At 49.1% G+C, this 21,345-nt stretch overlaps 1 protein-coding gene across 4 annotated transcripts in view; it reads right to left on the bottom strand.

The window, feature by feature from the left end:
* Cacna1b (calcium voltage-gated channel subunit alpha1 B) overlaps nt 1-21,345 on the bottom strand; it is a 180,228-nt gene that overhangs the window by 4,709 nt on the left and 154,174 nt on the right. For all 4 annotated transcript variants that reach the window (XM_090331041.1, XM_090331038.1, XM_090331039.1 and 1 more), the window contains 8 exons: nt 19,902-20,029; nt 13,949-14,045; nt 11,051-11,159; nt 4,953-5,060; nt 3,497-3,609; nt 2,610-2,734; nt 884-1,019; nt 659-775 (listed from right to left, as the gene is read on the bottom strand). In XM_090331041.1, coding sequence (XP_090187167.1) covers nt 659-775; nt 884-1,019; nt 2,610-2,734; nt 3,497-3,609; nt 4,953-5,060; nt 11,051-11,159; nt 13,949-14,045; nt 19,902-20,029 — 933 coding nt within the window. The remainder of the gene's footprint in view (nt 1-658; nt 776-883; nt 1,020-2,609; nt 2,735-3,496; nt 3,610-4,952; nt 5,061-11,050; nt 11,160-13,948; nt 14,046-19,901; nt 20,030-21,345) is intronic.

The following is a 21,345-nucleotide window of genomic DNA, read 5'->3' as shown; positions in this document are numbered from 1 at the left end:
ATAGCCCCTCTGCTGCATCAGAAGGAATGGTGCTCAGGTCCCACTGAGTGGCCTCGGGAAAGGGTTATCCCCACGTGCTTGCACACCTTGTCCCATCCAGGACCCTATTCCTAGTCAAACATATCTTAGAAGAGCAACAACTTCATAGGGGCCAGGGAGGGGAGGGAAGTCCAGGGAGGAGAGGGAAATGACAAGACTGGGAGAGTAACTCCAGGGCCTCAAACAACAGAAGGTGGACTACATCATGAGTTTCTGTGCTGTAGTACACACAGTACTAGGGCAGGGAGTGGTGGGGACACAGCTGAGGAACAACAGGGCTGGGCGACATAAGAGCAAGGGGACAGCAGTGCTGAACATGAGCTGGGAAGGCCAGAGTCAAGTGGGCCAGAGATAAGGGGGTCAAAGAACTCAAGTAAAGCAGAACTTTGGGAATCAAGGCCCTGTGTCACCCTCCAGATGGCTGAGACCACGAATGCCTGCACACGTCCCAAGAGCCTGTTGAGGCAGGGGTGTCTAGGCTACATGGGCTGACAGCAGGGTCTCCAGCCAGGCAGTGTGCCCGGGCGTGCCCACTTCTTCCCACTCTCCAGTCTCCTCAGGATACTCATGCGACGCTACTAACCCTACCCCACGGCCTTGGCTCCTCTATGCCACCCACCTGTGTTTCTGCTGCCAGGCGGGGCATAGAAGCAGCTCGGCCTTGGCTCTCCAGCCCAGGTTGGGGCTCCCCATCAGGGCCCCTCAGAGCCATATTCTGCATCTGGACATCCACAGCCTAGAGGATAACAGTCTTTTAGTCACACTTCACAGAACCACCCAGCTCTCCCCACCCAACCTCATACGCCGCCCCCTTCTAACATCCACTCCTCTACAGGGGACTTACCAATGTTCCTGCTTGACCCACGGGAATCTCTGCTGAGTGACCACGCTCCAGGGGTGCCCTGGCCTCATAGAGTGTGTCCTGGGTCCTCTGAGTGCCCCAGGACAGGGACTCCTTGATGCCAGTCTCTTGGGTTTGTCTAGAAAAGGAAGAGGATAGTCTACAAGGTCAGAGACTGAAGCTGCAGAATGCCCTGCTGGGAATCTCTGCAGCATGCACTATTATCAAGCATAGGCGTCCCGGCATGGCTAATATAAATTGGGCCCAAGCCAAAGCACATCCAAGGGCATGCTTCCAATGTGAGTCCTCTAAGGGGAGAGCTGTCTGTTGCTTCCTAGTCTGAGGACAGCTGCTACATTCCTCAACCCTGCACAAAGTTTCATCTGTGAAATGGGTGCTACTCTGGTGCCAGGCCATATACACTACCTTTTTGTCCCTCTGCTATGCCTAATGGTGTTAATGAGTCTTACCAGCTCTCCCAAGCATTACCAACTCTGCCAGTTAGCCCATTCACACTGACTGCATCTGAAGTTGCACAGGTTTAGTAGCCCTGATCATACATACTCAGCTTAGCATGGGCCCACCGGCCCATTCAGACCAATAAAGAGACACCTTACAACTTCTCCAACACACACACACACACACACACACACGCCTACACTGGCACACAATTATCTCTCTTGCATACACGTAAGTGCTGTACCACACACACTCAAATACACGTTCATTGGAAATCTAGGGTGGCAATGGGCTTTGAGCAAGGGTTTCCCCAACTGGGAAATCCTCTGGGCTCTCCTGTGTGTTGTCACTGCACTGTCCTCAGTTTGAACCTGGACCTGCTTGTGCAGTACTCCAGCTGACAGGACGATGCCCATGAGACCAGGATCTGAATCCTGGGTCACTGCGATTTTAGGGCCTTCATAACTAGGTGGTGATGTCCTTGACACAAATGGATGGGAAAGGCCTTTATGCTTCATCTCCAGGAGCCACAGCTCTCAAGAGCGCTGCCCTGCCCTCAGTGTGGAGCAGGCCCTATGCAGCCTATCAATACCCTTAGTGAAAACGATCATCACTATTTATATTTCTTGAGGTTGGGTGGCTCTTTACTCCAAGAATATTGTGCTAAGAGTTAAATAAAACAAAAGGACCTCACCACTTTCTCTGAGAAATGCAAGTTTCAAAAGTTAATACCAAAATGGGAAAATCTGGAGGAAAAAGTCTCTGACTTTTTAGAGCAGACTCTAATAAGCCATGAACAAAAATGGTGAGGGCTCAAAGTGAAAACAGTTTCTGAACAGTCCGCAGACACTACCAGGTACTGACCAGAAGCTGAGACAGGTGCACATAGGAGGTATATCTCAGGGATTGCACAGCCCTCTATACTAACTTACTATCATCTACCCACTTGATATCGTAAAAGATATGCTCAAAGTGCACCAACCAACCTGCACCCCCCAAACATCACTGACAATTCTCACCAGCTTCCAAGAATCATAGCAAAGCATTTGGTGATGCCCGTAGGTGAGCTAGGTACTGGGTCAATGCGGGGCCAGGCCCATGCCCTGAATGGGAACTGGAGTGCCTATCCTCTGAGGGCTCTGGACCCATCAGGTGCCCTAGCACTTTAGCCACAGGCCAGAAGGCAGTGAGAGTCAGCCAGGCTGCAAATATGGACGTCTTTCATGCACCGGCTTGGGCCTCCCCACCGACCACTGCACCCAGCACTCACACAGCACCACCGTTGCTGAGGGAAGTGGCACTCTTCTGCCGAAGGAAAACTCGAGCTCCTCGGAGCACAGCCGGCTGCACCTGCTCCAGGGTGGCCTTCAGAGGGAACAGGGACACGGGGCCCATCTGCAAAAGGGGTATATGGAGGGGAATAATTCTAAGGCCAGGGGCCAAGCTCCGATGGACCCAAAGTGTGCCCTCAGCACAGCACATGTGACAGAGGCCCGTTTCGGCCTATGTCTAGGGCAGAGCAAGGGCCTCTTGCCTTTCCTGCTCTGCCATGTCCCCCAGTAGAGTGAACCAGGTCCCTTACAACTTCTCTTCTTTGGCTTCCTTGTAACTTCGGGACAGGTTTCACTTTTCAGAGCCTCAGTTTCCCCCACCTACATGATCAGAGCTTGAACTGATCGCAGGTGGCAGAGCCATTCATCTCACCCTTAGCACTGAGCTCCAGGTTGAGTAGACTGTGACTCCAGGCTGGGGAAGCTGCAGGTAGACTGGTGTGTCTTCCCATGGTATGGGAAGGGTGTGGAGTTTCCCCCCAGGGAGGTGCACACAGCCCTGCAGTTCTGTGCATCCACAGATTTCAAGACAGAGCCCCCATGTGGTCAGTGAAGACGTAACACCAGGTCATGGATTAGAAACCTCCCAGTCAGTCATGAGCAGCCCTGACAGGCACTGGGACAACAGGGTCTTCTCAGAGATTTCTCTGTCTCCCAAGGAAAGAGCAATGTCTCCCAGGGCCTTTTTCCTCACCCCATCTCTTCTGCAGCTGTCCAAGTCAATACACGATCCCTGACACGATCAGGCAACAAGCTGATGGAGAATAGGCTGGGTAGACCCAGGAAGGCAGTAGGTCTCCCACCCCTGCCCACTGAGACCAGGTACCTGGGACAGGCCTCCAGGGGCTTGGTGAATCTGGTCTCTGGTGGTTTTGTTCTGTTTGTAGAAATCGAATATCATCAGAGCCGCGTAGACTTTCCCCACTGTCATCTCGTCAGCTGGAGAGGAGAGAGCAGGCAGAGACGATGGAGGAGAGGAGGGGAGGGGAGAGGAGAGGAGAGGAGAGGAGAGGAGGGGAGAGAAGGGGAGGGGAGGGGAGGGGAGGGGAGGGAAGAGCAGGCAGAGACGATGGAGGAGAGGAGGGGAGGGGAGAGGAGAGGAGAGGAGGGGAGAGAAGGGGAGGGGAGGGGAGGGGAGGGAAGAGCAGGCAGAGACGATGGAGGAGAGGAGGGGAGGGGAGAGGAGAGGAGAGGAGGGGAGAGAAGGGGAGGGGAGGGGAGGGGAGGGGAGGGAAGAGCAGGCAGAGACGATGGAGGAGAGGAGGGGAGGGGAGAGGAGAGGAGAGGAGGGGAGAGAAGGGGAGGGGAGGGGAGGGGAGGGGAGGGAAGAGCAGGCAGAGACGATGGAGGAGAGGAGGGGAGGGGAGAGGAGAGGAGAGGAGAGGAGGGGAGAGAAGGGGAGGGGAGGGGAGGGGAGGGGAGGGAAGAGCAGGCAGAGACGATGGAGGAGGGGAGGGGAGAGGAGAGGAGAGGAGGGGAGAGAAGGGGAGGGGAGGGGAGGGGAGGGGAGGGAAGAGCAGGCAGAGACGATGGAGGAGAGGAGAGGAGAGGGGAGGGGAGGGGAGGAGAGGAGAGGAGAGGGGAGGAGAGAGGAGAAAGAGGAGAGGAGGGGAGAGGAGAGGAGAGGAGAGGAGAGAAGAGGGGAGGGGAGGGGAGGGGAGAGGAGAAGAGAAGAGAGGAGAGGAGAGGAGAGGAAAGAGAGGAGAGGAGGGGAGAGGAAGAGAGGAGAAGAAACAGAGGAGAAGAGAGGATGGGAGAAGAGGAGAGGAGGCAGAGAAAAACCAGGGGAGAGACAGGGGAGGAGAAGGGAGAGGGGAGAAGGGGAGGGGGAGGAGGGAAGGGGGGAGGAGGGGAGGGGAAGGGAAAGGAGAGGAGAGCAAGCAGAGAAGCCAGAGGAGAGGGGTTAAGACAGAAAAAGCAGAGAAACCCCAGAAGATGAGGGTAAGAAGGCAGCCTTCTCTCCCTCATTCTACTACATGATCTTAGAAAATGACCCTGTCTGTCTCTGTGTCTACCCAACCTTGAGTATCTCTGAGGCCCTCATGTGTCCTAGGAGGGGCCCTCAGGATTAAGCACCTCCCCTAACTAGGGTTCCGGTCCTTCTTTCTCTGGGGTCCCCATACGAGGAGGACGTTACCATTTCCATGGTCCCAGTGCCACCCAAGGTCCCTGTCAAGGCCTCCCTCTGTAGACAGGTACCTACACATCATCATTCCCCTGCCCAACCCTCACCCGTGACAGAGAAAATGGAGACAAAGGGTATTTCTCACCCTCCAACTTACGCTTGTGGGGTGGTACTAGTAAGTCCAAGGTCTTCTGGGGCAGATTGGCCCACACAGAGGAGATCTCCTTCCTCAGCTCCGCGTCACACTGGTGCTGCTTTGTCCCCGCTAGCCAGGATGAAAGGGAGGAAGACAACATTAGGAGCAACCCTGAAGCTCCTCATTCAGGCAGAGCTGGTGCAGCAGGCAGGGGAGACACAAGTGTGAAGAAGAGGAGAATAGAACCAGTGCGGGGAGGAAAATACTGTGTGAGAGCCACCTGTGTGGAGTCCAATCAGACCTTTCTGCAGAGTCTACGTGGAAACATGCAACTGACGTGTGTGTATATATGCACATTTGGCATGCATGCATGGTGTACCCATGTGGGCTCTGGGAGCATGTGTGCTGTAGGCAGCAGGGAGTGCCACTGGGAATGTAGAAGTGACAGGGAGGCATTTCCATCATTAACCCATGCCTTCAACACTATTTACAGAGCACCCACCCCACTAGATGTTAGCCACTCTTCTAGGTGACAGAACAAATAAAGTCTAAAAACTATTCTTTCACTGCTATGGTTGCAAAAGAAATTCAGTATTTGGGACAGTGAAAAGTGCTAAGGACAGGAAAAGAAGTGTAGAAGGCAAAGTAAGAAGTCTTAAGAGGCTTCAGTTTGGGGCAGGGCAGCCAGATTCTCACAAGAAAAGGGACAAACATGTGAGGCAAAAGGAAGAAAAGGCTGTGCATAAGATGTTTCCTAGAGCCAGACAGGCAATTTGTTGGGAAGAGGGAAAGGGACATACAGGAAGCAAATGATATGAAACAACAAGATTTAATATTTTTTGATGTCATGATTATTAAGGCATAATTCACATGTAGTAAAATGTACCTATTTTATACAAGGCCACAAACTTTGGTAAATACATACGTTACCCTAATCTAGATGTGGGACATGGGCCTCTTTCCCCTCCCCTTGAGTCCCCAGGCCTGCTCCCAGCCATGCAATAACAGGAAGAATTCTGTTTGTGCTACTCTGTATCTTCCACAATATTGCACAGACAGTATCACACCCCACAACAGCTTCAAGTCTGATTTCGCTGAACATGATGCTGTGTTTGAGACTCATCCATGGTGTTTTAATCAGCAGTTTTCATTTTATTGCTGAGTACTGACCCACTATATTGACCTGTCAGTTTATCCATCACCAGATGATAAACATGAGAACTATTTACAGCATGGAATGTTATAAATAAAACCACAAACATTTACATGCATGTGTTTTGGAAGACCAGTCCATATAAGCAACAACAAACTATTTGGTAAAGGAACTGTACCTTAGGTATTACCACCACAAACAGAGAAAGAATCCAGTTGCCTTGGAGTTTAGTATTTTAGTACTGGGCATAGTGGCAAATATCTGCAATCCCAGCTACTTTTGAGGCCATAGGTAAGAGAATCACCCTCTGAAGTCAGCCCCAGGAAAACAAAAGACCCTATCTAAAAAATAACTAAATCGAGAAGAGCTGGAAGAATGGCTCAAATAGTTTAAGTGCTTACTTAACAAGCTTAAGGCTCTGAGTTTATACCTTAGTAGGAGAGAGGAAGGAGGGAAGGAAAGAGGGAACGAGGGAAAGAGGGATGGAAGGAGAGAGGGGAGGAGGGAGGGAAGGAGCAAGAAAGCGAAGGAAGGAAGGAAGGGAAGGAAGGAAGGAAGGAAGGAAGGAAGGAAGGAAGGAAGGGAGGAAGGGAGGGAGGAAGGGAGGGAGGGAGGGAGGAAGGGAGGGAGGGAGGGAGGGAGAGGGTGGGTTACCCAACCCAAAACTGTAACATTTTTCTCTGGTGTTCTTTCTAGAGGTTTATAATTAAGAATTCTACCTTATGTCAAATGACCTATTTCAAGTTAAGCTTGAAATGGGTGAAAATATGTTCTATGAGTTGAACTCTGGGAGCTCTATTTGGTTGTCATGCAGTATTTATATGAATTGAACAGTGTTCCCTCAGAATTGGTTTGTGGTACCCTAACTACTAATGTGGCTGTGTTAGGAGATAAAGCCTTGTTATAAGAAGGTGACAGGAAATCATGAAGGTAGCCTAATCCATAAAATCAACACCAGAAGCCTCACCTTATGCTCTCAGAGGAATGGCAGCGAGAGAGCACAGAAAGAAATAGCCACCTACCACCCAACAGAAGAGATCACAAAATAAAATCTACCTTGCCAGCATCTTGATCTTGGAGTCCCCAGATGAAGTTTCAGTAGACTGTTAAAGTTTTTTGTTGTTGTTGTTTTTGCTTTTGGCTGTTTAAATTTATCCAATACTATTCATTAGCAATGATTTTTTCTTTATTGATTACCTTTGCTACTTTGTTCCATATGAATGTGGCTCTCTATTCTATTCTATTCTATTCTTTTGTTCTGTGTTTCTACTCTTCCAAATCCTGGCACCAGTGGTTTGTTCCTTTAATCCTAGCTACTCAGGAGGCTGAGATTTAAGGATTATGGCTCAAAATCAGCTTGGGAAGAAGAATCTGTAAGAGTCTATTTTCAAAAACAACCAGCAAAAGGAAAGGCTTGAGGTTTGCTCTAAGTGGCAGAGCACTGCCCAGCAAGCAAGTGGAGTCAAACCTCAGCAGTAACCCCAAAAAGGCTTTTTTTTTTTAAACTCAGGGAGAATGAGATTTCAAACTTTTTTCTTCTTTTTCAAAACCATTACTCAAGTTTGTTTGCACTCCTGTGTAGCTTTTAGAATTGACTTGTATACTTCTACTAAGAACAGACGTCTGCTGAGGTTTGACTGGGGTGACGGGTCCTCGCGATTGGGACGGGGAGGTCGTGCCTTGGCAACACGGACTCATCCGATCCATGAACCCGACAGAGAACTTGATGTGTGTGGGCCTTCTGCAATTCCTCTACATGTTTTCAAGTTCACACCATAAATCTTGCAGGCTGATTTTTTTAGTTACCTAACAATACTGAAGTGTTTTATGATTGTGGTACTATCTTAATAGAGCTTTTCTTTCCATTTCCATTGTTAATTATTAGTTCACAAATATAATTGCCTTTGTGCACTGATCTTGTATATTATGGCTTTGTTATACCTAGGAGATTTGGTACCTTTAAACTTTGACTGGAATTTTTGGCACAGGTAATCAGATCAATCAGGAAGAAAGAAACCCGATTTTCTTGTTCCTACTTCTTTTTTCTTACCCTGCTACAGTGGAGAGGAACTGAACATAATGGTGATACCAGCCATATTTGCTTGTTCTTGACCTCAGCAAAAGAGAGGCTGATTTTCTTTGCCAATTATTATATTAACTATAGGTGTTATTTGATTTTGTTGCTGGGCTTGAACACAGGGTCTCATATTTGTACAGTTTAATTTCTACCACTTGAGCCCTACTATCAACCCTGAATTTCACTGGTTATTTTGAAGATGGGATTTTTTTGGTGTTTTCTTCCCAGGCTGGCTTCAGATCCTCCAGATATCAGTCCTCTGAGTAGCTAAGATTGTAGGCATGAGCTACCAGTGTATGACCAACTGTAATTTGGTCATAGATACCCTTTCTCATACCTATGAAACAGGTTGAAAGAGAACATTTACTTCCTAGTTACATGGGAAGTTTTTTTCTTGACAGCTGAACATCAGTGACTCATACCTTTAATCCTAGCTACTCGGGAGGAGGAATTTATTTATTTATTTATTTATTTTGGTGCCAGTCCTGGGCTTGAGCTCAGGGCCTGAGCACTGTCCTTGGACTTTCTCAAGGCTAGAGCTCTACCACTTGAGACTCAGCACCACTTCCGGCTTTTTTCTATGTATACGGTACCGAGGAATCGAACCTGGGTCTTTGTGCATGCTAGGCAAGCACTTTAACCACTAGGCCAAACTCTTAGCCTTTGTGTGAGATTCTTGTCTCCAATTAACCACCTAAAAACCAAAAGTGATGCTGTGGTGCAAAAGTGGTAGAATGAAGCTGAAGAGCTCAGGGACAGCACTCAGGCCCTGAGTTCAAGCCCCAAAACTCACACACCCACAAGTTTTGTGGGCCAGGAATGTAACCTAGTGGTAGAGCACTTGCCTAGCATGTATGAGGTCTTGGGCTCGATTCCTCAGTATCACATACACAGATAAAAGTAGAAGTGGTTTTGTGGCTCAAGTGGCAGAGTACTCGCCTTGAGCAAAAAGTGCTTAAGGATAGTGCCCAGGCCCGGAGTTCAGGCTCCAGGATTAGCAAAAAGATTTTCCCTTTTTTTGTTTCAGGGTGGGGGGAATGTATACTGGATATGGTGTGCAGGGCCTGCAAGTACTCTACCACTTGAGCTCATTTTGCTTTAGTTAGTCTTCAGGTAGGGTCTCACACTGTCTTTGATCCCTTTGAATGGTGATCTTCCTCCCTCCCTCCACCTCCCATCAAGCTGGAATTATAGGCATAAATTATGATGTCTAGTTTTTTTTTCTTGTGTAGAGTTTTATCTTTATTGGGATTAAGTAATTACATACATGATCATTTTCCTGGTTTGTTTTTGAGATAGGGACTCACTAACTTCAAACTGTGGGCTTCCTATCTCTTTCTTCCCAAGTAGCTGGAATTATAGGTATGAGCCACCATGTCCAGCCATAGAAATTTCTTAGCATAAATCAACAATAGATTTTTTTCAATGCTTTCTCTCTGCCTTTTGAGATATCATATAGTTTCTATTGTTTTATATGGCAAGTTATATTGAGCTATAAGCACTGAATCAGCCCTACATTTCTGGAATACATGCCAACAGTGCTATCTATCCTGTGTTGTCTTTATATATTGCTAGATTAAACTTCCTAAATTGTTGAAGATTTTTGTGTCTGTGTTCATGAGGCTGATTAGTATGAAAGTTTCTTTCTTCTCTTTCTCTCCCTCCCTTCCTCCTTTCTTCCTTTCTGAGCTTCTTTTATTCAAAGCTACTGTTCTACCACTTGAGTCACAACTCCACTTCTGGTTTTTTTGGTAATTTAGTGGAGATAAGTCTCACAGAGTTTCTTGCTCAGGCTGGCTTGCACTGTGACTCTCAGATCTCAGCCTCCTGAGAAGCTAGGATTACAGGTATGAGCCACTGGCTCCTGGCAAGAACTTTTTTTTTTTTTGCCAGTCCTGGGGCATGAATTCAGGGCCTGAGCACTGTCCTTGCACTTTCACAAGGCTAGCACTCTGCCATTTGATCCACAGCATAACTTCCAGCCTTTTCTGTGTAGGTGGTACTGAGGAATCGAACCCAGGGCTTCATGCATGTTAGGCAAGCACTCTACCATTAGGCAAAACTCCCGCCCCCCTGGCAAGAACTCTTTAAGAGATTCTTCCATTGCTGCTAAATTGTTGGAGTCACTGGTGTGGAATTTTTTTTTTCTTTTTTTGCCAGTCCTTGAGCTTAGGGCCTGGGCACTATCCTTAGACATTCAAGGATCAAGGCTAGTGCTCTACCACTTGTGTATATCATACTGAAGAATCAAACCTGGGGCTTCATGCATGCTAGGCGAGTATTCTACCACTAGGCCACATTCCTGTCCCTGGTGTGGAATTTTTTAGGAAAGGAAAACCTGTAATGTGTTCACGTATTGATACAAATTAACTCCGTAGAAGGAAAAATCAACAGGGCAAGAAAAAGGATGGAGTTTCAGGTGACATCCTGGGGAGATGGTGAGAAGGGGCTGGCATGCAGAGGGGAGCAGCCCTCACACCTCACACCCACACCTCAGTGGCCAAGCCTCAGGGAACAGAGAAGTAGAGTATGCTGAGATTCAGAGCCCCACTGGTGGCTCCGCTTTTCACTGGGTAGGAGAAGGTAGCAAAAGCATGGCCTACAGGGGGACATGGTAAACTGATTCTGAGTTCTACGCAACCTGGATAGAGTGATTCCATTTCACCATGCTTCAGTGTCCTCACTCAAGACAGAGTCGTCATCAGGGCTAAAGCTAACAGTGATCAGAGTAGGCACTTGGCACACTGTCCTTCCACACAGAGCCAGGCACCCTCCACATCCTTGGAGCACATTTGCCCGGGTCTGCTCTCCTTCTGTTTTGTTTCCCATTGTTTTATCTTGAAGCAAGGCCTGGCTACGTGGAGTGGCGGGCTAATTCCCCTCTCTCACCTGGGGCCAGTTTGATCTCCAGGGCTGTCCGGATGAGGGCCATCAGTGTGGATGTGAAGTGCACGGTCATGTCCTCACTGGAGATGGGCATGTTCATGCGGACCAGGCGCTGGGGACAAGTGGGAGGAGATAAGGGCCATGTACACTGCATCCCCCCACCACCACCCCGCACACACCCCAGGGCTGCAGTGACTCGGCTGGGCTTCTTGAGGGCAGTCCTTGAGAGTGCCAGGACCAAGCAAGGCTGGGTGGACGGAGATTTTTGCCAGCATTCACGCTCCCCTAATCCCACCTCATCTGAGCTAAGATGTTCCTGGCTGTGGAAGAACAGAAATACAGGTAAAGGCCTATCCAGGCCTGGTCCCTCTGAAAGGACAGGAACATCTTCAGCCAAGGGGACCTTTGCTCAGTTAATGACTGTGGACAAAATAAGAATGTGTGGCCTTGGCTAAGGAGGGAGAACCCAAGGTGGAGAATTCTGGGTTAGCTCTCAGAAAAGAAACTCTGATGGCCTAGCCTCCTCTACCTGCAGATGGATGATCCAGACAAGGGACACTGGCCAAGAATGCTACTCTGACTAACGAGTGCTGGTGGCCAAGAAAGCCACTCTGAGTTCCTGCCCCAGTGGAAGATCCCTTGAGAAAGACGTTCTACCTCAATTCAGGCCTATGAGGTTCCATTTCTCCACCCCTCCTTAGCTAAGGGGCTGGGAATACAGGTTCATGGCCCTTGAAGGTGGAAACCATATCACCTAAGGCAGCAGGAAGAGCATTAGAGACTAGTTCCTTTCATCATTCCAGTAGGAAGGACCAGAAGAGACAGGACTACTGCCCAGGCCTCCAGCTCCAATAGTAGCAGCAGGGGGCTGGTGAAGAACATACTGCCACCATCTTCCATGGAAGGGCTAGTTTTTCCTCTTCAGTTTTGGAGGGTACAACAGCTGGAAACAGGTGTGCATCTGCTCCATGCATTCTAGTTAGAGCCAGCAGTTCCCCCAGAGCCTCACTGTCCGAGAAATTATGAGGCCTTGGGGAGGAAAAAGGTCTCAGATGCATTTAGGAGGACCTGGCTGGCCACATGAAACTCTCAGAGCACCATAACTCTGATTTCTGCCGAAGATCAGAGCAAGACCCAGAGAAGGAGGAGTTCTATCTTGAACCTGGCATCCCAGGAAGGATAGCCCTGGGCTATTTACGTAGAGAGGGCCACACACAGATCCTGTGTCTTTAGTGTGACATGGGCCTGGAGAGAGGAGAACAGTAATGCTGAGAATGGGAGCCACTTTGTCCTCTGAATGCTGGCAAAGTCCCACTAAGCACGCCCAGTCACAGGGCCAGGATCTCACACACCACATGTGCTGCACCTCAGGAAAGGCCTGCTTTCGAGAGCATATGACCTCCCTGCAGACCAGCACAATGGCAGTGGGAAAGGCCCAGGAACTCCTCTCCCAGAGAAGGGAATTGGGATGGGAGGGGCGGGGGGAGGGTCAAGCATTGTCTTCTAGGAGGGGGAGCTCCATCCAGGGCACTCAAGGCTGCACTTACTAACCTCTCACCTGTGCTGCCCAGGCCTTAAAGGGCTAGCAACCTCATCGAAGTAGAGCAGCAAAGCCAAGGAAAACAAGCCCCAGACACAGAAATCTGAGCATCTCCTAGACCTTTCCTAGGTCCCCAGTCCAACTAGTACCCAACCCGAATCCTCTCTTGATCTTGTCATACCCAGAACCTCAGGGTCAGCCAGTCCAGGCACATGGCCCAGGTGTCATGTGGACAGAACTCTCCCTCCAGGGGACAGGGCCACAGCCTTGCATGCAGGGCCCTCAGCAGGCATAACACACATGCAAGTCAGGGGCAGGGCACGGTGGGAAAATCCCAGAGGCATCTCTGTGTGGCTGGGAGAGCTGCTCTGCTCCCATAGACTACACTGAACCAGTAACAGAAAGACATAAAACGGAGCACAGAGAAAGACAGTATGGGCAGGGGGTACACAGTAAATCAGAGGAAGCTCTGGTAGAAAGCTCTCTCCGGCAAAAGCATATACAGTTGGTCCTATTTTCTGGAGAGCATTAGAGACGGGGAGAGGCAAAGGTGCACAGGGAGGCTGGGGAGGAGGGGTTGCTAGACAGATGGACAGAAGATAGTACTACAGGGGAGCAAGCTTGAGGCTGGGCCATGTAACCTGCCCAGCTTCCAGCAAGGAGGCCTGGAGGTATTCCTAAATTTACCTACTTCCTTAAAGCTCAGCCACCTAAGGATCCTAAGGCCATTCCTCTCTTGAAGGGGCCTCTGACAGCCCAGAAGTGACAGCAAATGTCTCCCTGATACCTCTTCTTTATCATCACAAATGTCTCCTTCCCACCATGGAGCCCAGGAAGTCCTTAGAGACAACAACAAAGCCAAGTTCTTCTGTGCTGTCTGAGCAGCACAAAGGGCCTTCAGACCTCCGAACAGGGCCAAACCTTGAGGTCCTGAAACTCTAACCCACACCAGGGCCTAAGGGTTACAGAAGCATAATAACCCTGAGCCCAGAATAAAATAACCTCTGTTAAAAAAAAAAGAAATAACCTCATTCCTAGGCAGAAAGGGAAGGAGAAAGAGCAAGGGGGTGGGGCATGCTCTAGTCCATCTTCCTGAGCCTCTAGGGGCATCTGCAGTAGGGAAGGGGCACCAGGGCCCAGAGCAGACAGACATGTCCCTCTGCCTGGGATGGGAGCAGAAGGCAGGGTGGAGAAGACAGCAGCAGCCAGGCAGCCAGGTACAGACATACAGCTGGACGAGCCCTGCGCAAGCAGCTGAGAGCCCACAAGCACCCTGTGAGCTTTGTGTGGCCCAGGAGGGCACTGTTGACTGCAGATAGCTCCTGAATGGGGAGCAGGGGCAGTGCAGGGACAGGGTCTACCTTGTATGCAACTCGAGCCGGGCATTTCTTCCCCAGCCCCAGAGGTGGAGACATGTGTTTCAGCATCTCAAACATGTCATTGTAACTGATGCGCCCACTGGAAGCCCGTCCCAGAGGCCAGGCATAGAGGGGTGGTCCACAGGAGAGGCCCACGGCAGGAGGGGCAGAGCAGGGAGCGGGCAGGGGAGGAAGCAGACAAGAAAACAAATCCAGTTAACCAAAGTGTCGGTTAAATGCCCAAAGTCAAAACTGGTAAGATGAGGGATTCTCTGCTTGACTTGACCCCTGCTGCCCCCACCCCCAGCCTCACCTCCTCACTCCAGCCCCACGCAGGACAGCGGGCAGGGGTGACGTCTGAGCTAATGAACATGGAGGGGTGAGGAAGGGCTGCATCGGGGCGGCTTTGGGTTATATATAGATTTTTTTTTATTTTTTTTTACTGCTTTTACTCTTTTAGAACCACAGATAAGGCCAAATCAGAACAGAAGTGTTCCACCATGCAGGAAGCTCTGGCCAAGTGATGTGGAGAGGGGGTTACTGCTGAGAACCAAGGCAGCGTCATCTTAATGGTCAGAATTGCTTCCAGGTAAGGCAAAGGCTAAAGTGGAGAGAACATGTACAACAGACTAGAAAACTAGAGAGGGAGCCCAGAGGCTACAGAGCTGAACTTGACCATAGGGCAGGTCCTGCTCCAAGCCCAGAGACGCCCGAGGCCAACCCAGGGCAGGGCTGCTGCTGGGGTCAGGGCTGGATGGGAAGGAGACTGCAGGGAGGGGAAGAGCTGGGTGGGTATGGCCTGGTGCCACTCTTAGGCCTCCGACAGGATCAGTTGGGGCCCAACAGGTGGGAGATGCCTCCTGTGGGACCTGGAACCCAAGGAAGCCACTGGGTCCAGTGCGTGTTGCCCAGGCAGAGCGGCTGCACTACCCCACCCGCACCTGCCTGTGGGCTGGGGTCTCAGAACCAAAACAATTTCCGGCCCAGCCTTTCCCTGGCAGGCAGACCTGCCCAGATTGTGCCCTCAGCACATAGTTCTAGACCAGGGGCTCTGCTGGGTCGGGTGGTTCAATCCAGAGATGGGGCAGGGGGCTCCTCTTTTCTGAGTCCACTCTGCCTCTACTTTCTCCTTTCCCAGGGGCTCAGAAACCTTCTCTGAGCCAGAGGGGCAGCCATTCCTGGTGTACTTGTGTACATATGCCCCTCCTCAGGGCCCTCCACCTCTGACCTGCTGACCCTCAGCCCACCCACAAGAGCCTGCTGGAAAGCTGGGTGCAGCAACTGTTTCCTTGGTGCAGACTAGACCTGGCCTCCAGCATCCACCCAGTCAACTGGTGCTGGCTAATACAGCCAGGCCAGAAAGCTCCCTGTGCACTGTCCCAAAGGCTGCCTGCCCCCAGCCAGCTACAAGGGTCCGGGGAGATTAGACAGGGAACCAAAGCATCCAGGAGGCCGGAATGCGGGACATGGCAGGGCAGAGGAGAGGTGAGGTGTTGTCATTCCCAAACCAGGCAGGGAGTGTGTGCTGTGTTTGCGATTCGGGCAAGGAAGTATGTCAGATGGAGGCTCTGAAATTGCAAACCTTGTAGGCCAACCTACGAGGGCAGTTCTTCCCTAAGCCAACGGGTGGCGCAATACAACGCAACAAACTGTACATATCCTTATAATGAATCCGGCAACTGGAAAGGAAATGTTACAGGTTATGGCAACAAGGCACGGTGGAGTCCATCCCACCCCCCCCCCGCCCCACTTGCGATGGGAAGATGTGCCTTGAGCTGCGTGGTGGTGGAGGGGAGGGGTGCAGCTACACAGGTTGCTCTCTGCTGGGGACAAAGATCTTGGGCTTCCCAGAAAGCATGGCAGCACCAAAGTAGACAGAAGACATTCTGTACAGAACAGCTGTAAGTTCCACATGTAACATACATCTGCACCCATGAGTCCAACACTGAGCAGTTACTCTGTGCTGTGTTATCACTGGTCAGATGGTATATCTGGGTTGGCCCACACTGACTTTCTGTCGGCCCCTTCTTCTCACTCTAATGCCAGAAGCCCCTCTCTTAAGATTCTCCCTCTAACTCTGACTTGTTCACACCTTAACACAGCCCATTCATTTCTCCATCACAACAACCTCAGAGATGCACATCCACATACGTTTGTGTGCTTCTGTGTACCTCTGATGATCCCTATCTCCCTAGATACAGCAGACTCCTGCCCTAGAACCTGTTGGTTTTAGCTAAGAATATACTCCTCTCAGGGCAAGCACCCTTGGGGCACTGCTGATTCTTCTCTTTCCAATGCTTCTTCCACCTCAGTCTAATCAGACCAAAATCATGTTAAATTGACTCATTGTACTTGCTAAAATAGTTGAAACCTTCCTAAGGGGGCTAAGCATAAAAAGTCCTTGAATCTCACGACTGCCCTGCCAAACAAATACACATAAGCCTCAGATTCAAAAGCCCTCCTGCTGTCAAACAGAAATCTAAGCTAGGTTTTTAACACAAATCAAGGCCTTTCTCAGGGTCTCCAAGCCTTCTGTCAGCCACTTTATAACACAATGACCCCAGCCTAAAATAACCAGCCAGCCTTCCCCTCACTTCAGTACCTACTCGCAGCATTCTTAGCACTCACCCCATCTCGCCTCCTTGAGTGTATGCCAGATGTTAAACTGTCTGTCCTTCAGAAGTTCCCTGGCTTCAAGTTACAGCCACTCTACCATCCCCTTTCACAGCAAGCACTCAGAGTCTGTGCCTGCTTCACCTTTAGCCCATGGCCCCAACACACAGCAGCTGCTCAGGAAATGCTTATGGGACAGATGGATGAACATAAAAATGAACAGACAGACTGTTCCAAGAGATGTGGTTGTGAGTCTCCTTTTGGGTGTCTACATATACTTTACCATAATAAGTATCCAGGCAACAACCAAAGGAAGGCCGGGGAAAGGCTTCCAACCATTCACAGTACCCATGTATTTGCACACATGTGACATGTACGCACACTCGCATGTATATAAAAGCATGCATGGATCTCACACTTGCACACAGCACACACATGAATGAGTGCATAAACAGGCATTCCTCTCATATACACTAACATGTATACACATGGTAATTTGCATAAAATGTGCACTGTGAGGTACACAGGCATGTAGAATGTGTTCCCACTCTTACCTATGCACATATAGCATGTACACATGCACAGTACATACACAGGCTCTCAATACACTGATATACCCATGCATATACACACATATGTGTCTGTGCCTATGCTTACATACACAGCCACATGTGCACACACACATACACAAATGTTGGGAAGTTTGGCAAAGTTTTAATGGTTTCAAAGTTTTCCCCCCAGAATGAGATGTCTAAGTTACCTAGTAAATAGACTACAGAGTTATATCTTCATGCAAACTACTATCAGACTTGAAGTGGCATCTGCTCTACTCAAGATGTGGGATCTAGACTGAAAGCGCACACTGTGCTTCCAGGCCGCGCAGCTCCTTGGGCAATCACAAGGGGAGCTAGCGTCCACTCCACAGCTCATAGGAATGGAATTGTGCAGCTGTTGCACACAGGTACACTAGCATTTCTAGCTCATTAGTCTTTTGTGCCTTCTAGTATGTGCTACCTCTAATGCAAGGCTTCTGTTCTTCCATGTACTCAACAAGCACTTTCTCTATACCCTGACATCCTGTGCCTTTCAGGGTTCCTGGAATTAGAAAACAGTCTTAGAACTCTTGGAAGGTGTGGTCAGCCCCAGTCACTGGCTGTACCTGACTGTGCATGCTGTTTCTGTTCTTGCTGGTGACTGACTAGAAGGCCTACATGTACAGTTCACAAAAAGTCAGGAGAATGTTGTTTCCTCCTACTGACTTTTGAACAAACCATGTCCTACAAAGTATTTGTTTCTACAACACATGCTCCACTTGGACAAATGTTCCTTAAACAATGGCAACTCCTCAGGACACAGCATCGAGATGATTCTCATACAGAGTGCTTCTGAATTGGGCCTCAGTATCAGGACAACTCTCACAGAGTACTCCTGAATCATGACTCAGGTGGAGTGTCTCCCACCTCTGCCTGGTCTTCTTAACCACAGGCAGGGCAATAGCTTTGAGCTTTTGCCTTCCAGTAGTGCTGAGCACTTCAAGACAAAGAAGGGGTTAAATAGACATAACAGCACTTTTAAGGGGCATTTAAAAAATGGTCACGTGTACTAAGAAACATAAACAACTGCTGTTTCTTCAGTATTATGAGGGGGAAAGCTGCATTTTTTCATTAAAACATAAAATGCAAGCCAAGTACGGGCGGCTCACATCTTTAATCCTACCAACTCAGGCTGAGATTTGAAGCTTGCAGTTCAAAGACAGCCCAGGCAGGAGTCTGTATCTCTAATTAACCCCTTGCCCCCCCTAAAAAAAAGCAAAAAGTGGCCCTGTGGCTCAAGCGGTGGAATGCAAACCTTGAGCATAAAAGCTCAGGTTCAAAAGCTCCAAGTCCAAGCCCAAGAACGAGTACACACATATATTCTCTAGATGACAGACAGAAAGACAGACAGACAGACAGAGATATAGATGAGTATATCCGAGGGAGATTTTGTGGCCTTAATAGAGCCCACACAAAAGAGGCTTAGGTCCTGTGTACAGGGTCTGGGTCCCTAATATCATGCAGTGGGACTTGCCCAGGCTAGGACAGCTTCCTCACTAGGATGAAGACACGCCAAGGAGGCAGTCCAGAGGAGATAATGAGGAAACCTAGCCAACCTCTCCACCAGGACCCTGACCACGCCCTCTAGTCCAGGATGTATCCAGCCTGGCAACATTCTCTTGGCTCTCCCACAACAAAATGTTGGGTGCAGAGCAATGCAAGAGAGACACAGGCAGCCTGAGAGCTGCACCCACCTGAACAATCTCTTCGCCTAACTAGGGCATGGGAAGTGGACCTCCAGTGACAACTGCTCATTCACAGCACAGCTTCTAAGCACTTGTGGTGAGGGACAAATATGCCTATGTCTTACATAGCAGCCAGGTCCCTCATCACCTCCTCCATCTCCTGCATCCAGCTTGCAAGCAGCATTCCTCAGTAACTATTGATTGAGTGGATGAGTGACTGAACAAATGAAAAAGTGGATAAATGAGTGCAACAGTGAACAAATGAATGAATAAATAATTGAGTAAATGCATGAAGAACATAAAGGACTATAAGGGAATGGATGAGTGAACGATCAACTGATGTACAGTGGATGAAGTGATAAAGATATGAGCAGGTAGAGGGGGTGGAAAGCCCCTGCCGCTCTGCTTGCCTGCTTTCCAGGAATGTTGGGTCAGCCCTTGGGTGTCCATTAGTCTTGTAGTCTGGGCATGGTCTAAACAACTTCACCTTCTAATCCCAAACTACTCATGGAAAGGAATCATCTCACTTACGTTACATAGTAACTCTTTCCCACCTTAGTCAACACATTAAGATCATCTAGCTTCTCTAGTTTCAATAAAAGCTTATTGAGTGCCCTTCGTGGGCAGCCAGGGCTGTCCCCAATGGCAGAGAAAGAAGACCCTTGAGCCCCACAGGGAATGTTGCTTCTTAAAGCCCTCCAAGTCTCACAGGAGTGTACAGCCATGCTGTCTCCACACACTGCTTCAGCCAGCCACTATACTCCTCACAGGGCAAGCCGCAAGAAAGGCAGAACACTTCATGTAGTAGGCTCATAGACCCCTGGAAACCTTCCAGGCCCTTTTTGGAGCCACACAAAGTCTCAAAGACCATGTATCTGCCTTAGAGATGCATCAAGGCACAGGGATCAAAAAGAAAAGTACCATTTGAAGGAAATTAGATTCTTGTACTCAGACCAAAGCCTGAAGAGAATGTTCACAGGAAACATGTAAAAGCCCACCCAGCTTTGCCCTGAACTTCATGGGAAAGGACATCTTTGATGATCACATCTCTGAGGGCTCACTCACCACGCAGCTGGGTCGTACTCAGCCCAGACCCGGATGAACTCGTCCAGGTGATGAGGCCCTAGGATGGAAGAGTCCCGGGTGAGGTACTCAAAATTGTCCATGATCACAGCCACAAAGAGGTTCAACATCTGCAGGACAGGAAGAAGAACAGGTGTCACAGAGACCTCAGCCTGTCCTCCTGCCCTACCCTCAATGTCAAACACAGTTGTTGTGTGGAGCTATCTGGACAATAGAGGTCACTCTGCTTGGGCCAGCCCTGGACCACACCTGCTTCTCCTGTGGAGTTTTACACTGTGGAATCCATAGCCTCTTCATCTTCTAAGTTCTTGACCCAACATATGTAATCCTAGCATTTAATTTTCTGGAGCCTCTGCTTTCTATTTCAACCACTTTTCCCTAGTTCAGCCCCTAAATTACTTGACTATGGTACATCCTGATATGCAGGTTAATCTGTCCCTAGCTTTTTGAACCATCCACCTCCTTAGGCTGGCCTTTCAGGAGAGCAGTGACTTTGGAGTAAGCAGGTTAGCTATGCCAGGTACCAGTGGCTCACTCCTGTAATCATAGTTGGGCTGAGATCTGAGGGTAACAGTTCAAAGCCAGCCTGAGAACAAAAGTCCTTTTAATAAAAGTCCGTGAGTCTCTTATCTGTAATAAATCACCAGAAAACAAGAAGTGGCACTGTGGCTCAAAGTGGTAGAGTGCTAGCCTTGAGCTAGCCTGGAGCTGAAGAGCTCAGAGACAACACCCAGACCCTGAGTTCAAATCGAATCACCAAAAAAAAAAAAAAGTGCAGCTACTGCCAGCCAGTAGCTTGAGTTCCATTTTTCTGTAAGCTGAGGACCTACAATTAACTCAATAGCACTTACTGTGTTCACAGTATTATGCGTCCATCTCTAGCTTCCAAAAATTTTCATAGCCCCAAAAGATATCCTATAATCACCCTCTATTCTTCTCTCAACGTATTTTCTAGCAACCATTAGTTTTTTTTTTTTAAACCAGTCCTGGGGCTTGTACTCAGGGCCTGAACACTGTCCTTGCACTTTCTCAAGGCTAGAACTCTACCACTTGAGCCACAGCACCACTTCTGGCTTTTTTCTATATATGTGATACTGAGGAAATGAACCTGGGTCTTTGTGCATGCTAGGCAAGCACTCTACCATTAATTAGTACAAACTCCCAGCCCCCATCAGATTTTTTTTTAACATATGGATCTGTTTCTTCCAAATATTTCATGTGAAAGGTATCACAAAATATGTGACCTGTTCTACTTGGCTTCTTTCACTCAATGTAGTGTGTATGAGGTTTGCCCTAGTTTAGCATGAGCTGGTCCACCATTTCATTTCATGGCTTCTTTCACTCAGTGTAGTATGTGTTTAGTATGTACTGGTCCCTCATTTCATTTCATAGATGGAAGGCTTTCCAGTTTATGCATGTACCATAT

Source organism: Megascapheus bottae, chromosome 3 (genome assembly GCF_031878675.1).
Source record: "Megascapheus bottae isolate mThoBot1 chromosome 3, mThoBot2.hap1, whole genome shotgun sequence".
Classification (NCBI taxonomy): Eukaryota; Metazoa; Chordata; class Mammalia; order Rodentia; family Geomyidae; genus Megascapheus; species Megascapheus bottae.
Note: the sequence above shows the minus strand (reverse complement) of the source record. Positions and strands in the feature narration are given on the sequence as shown.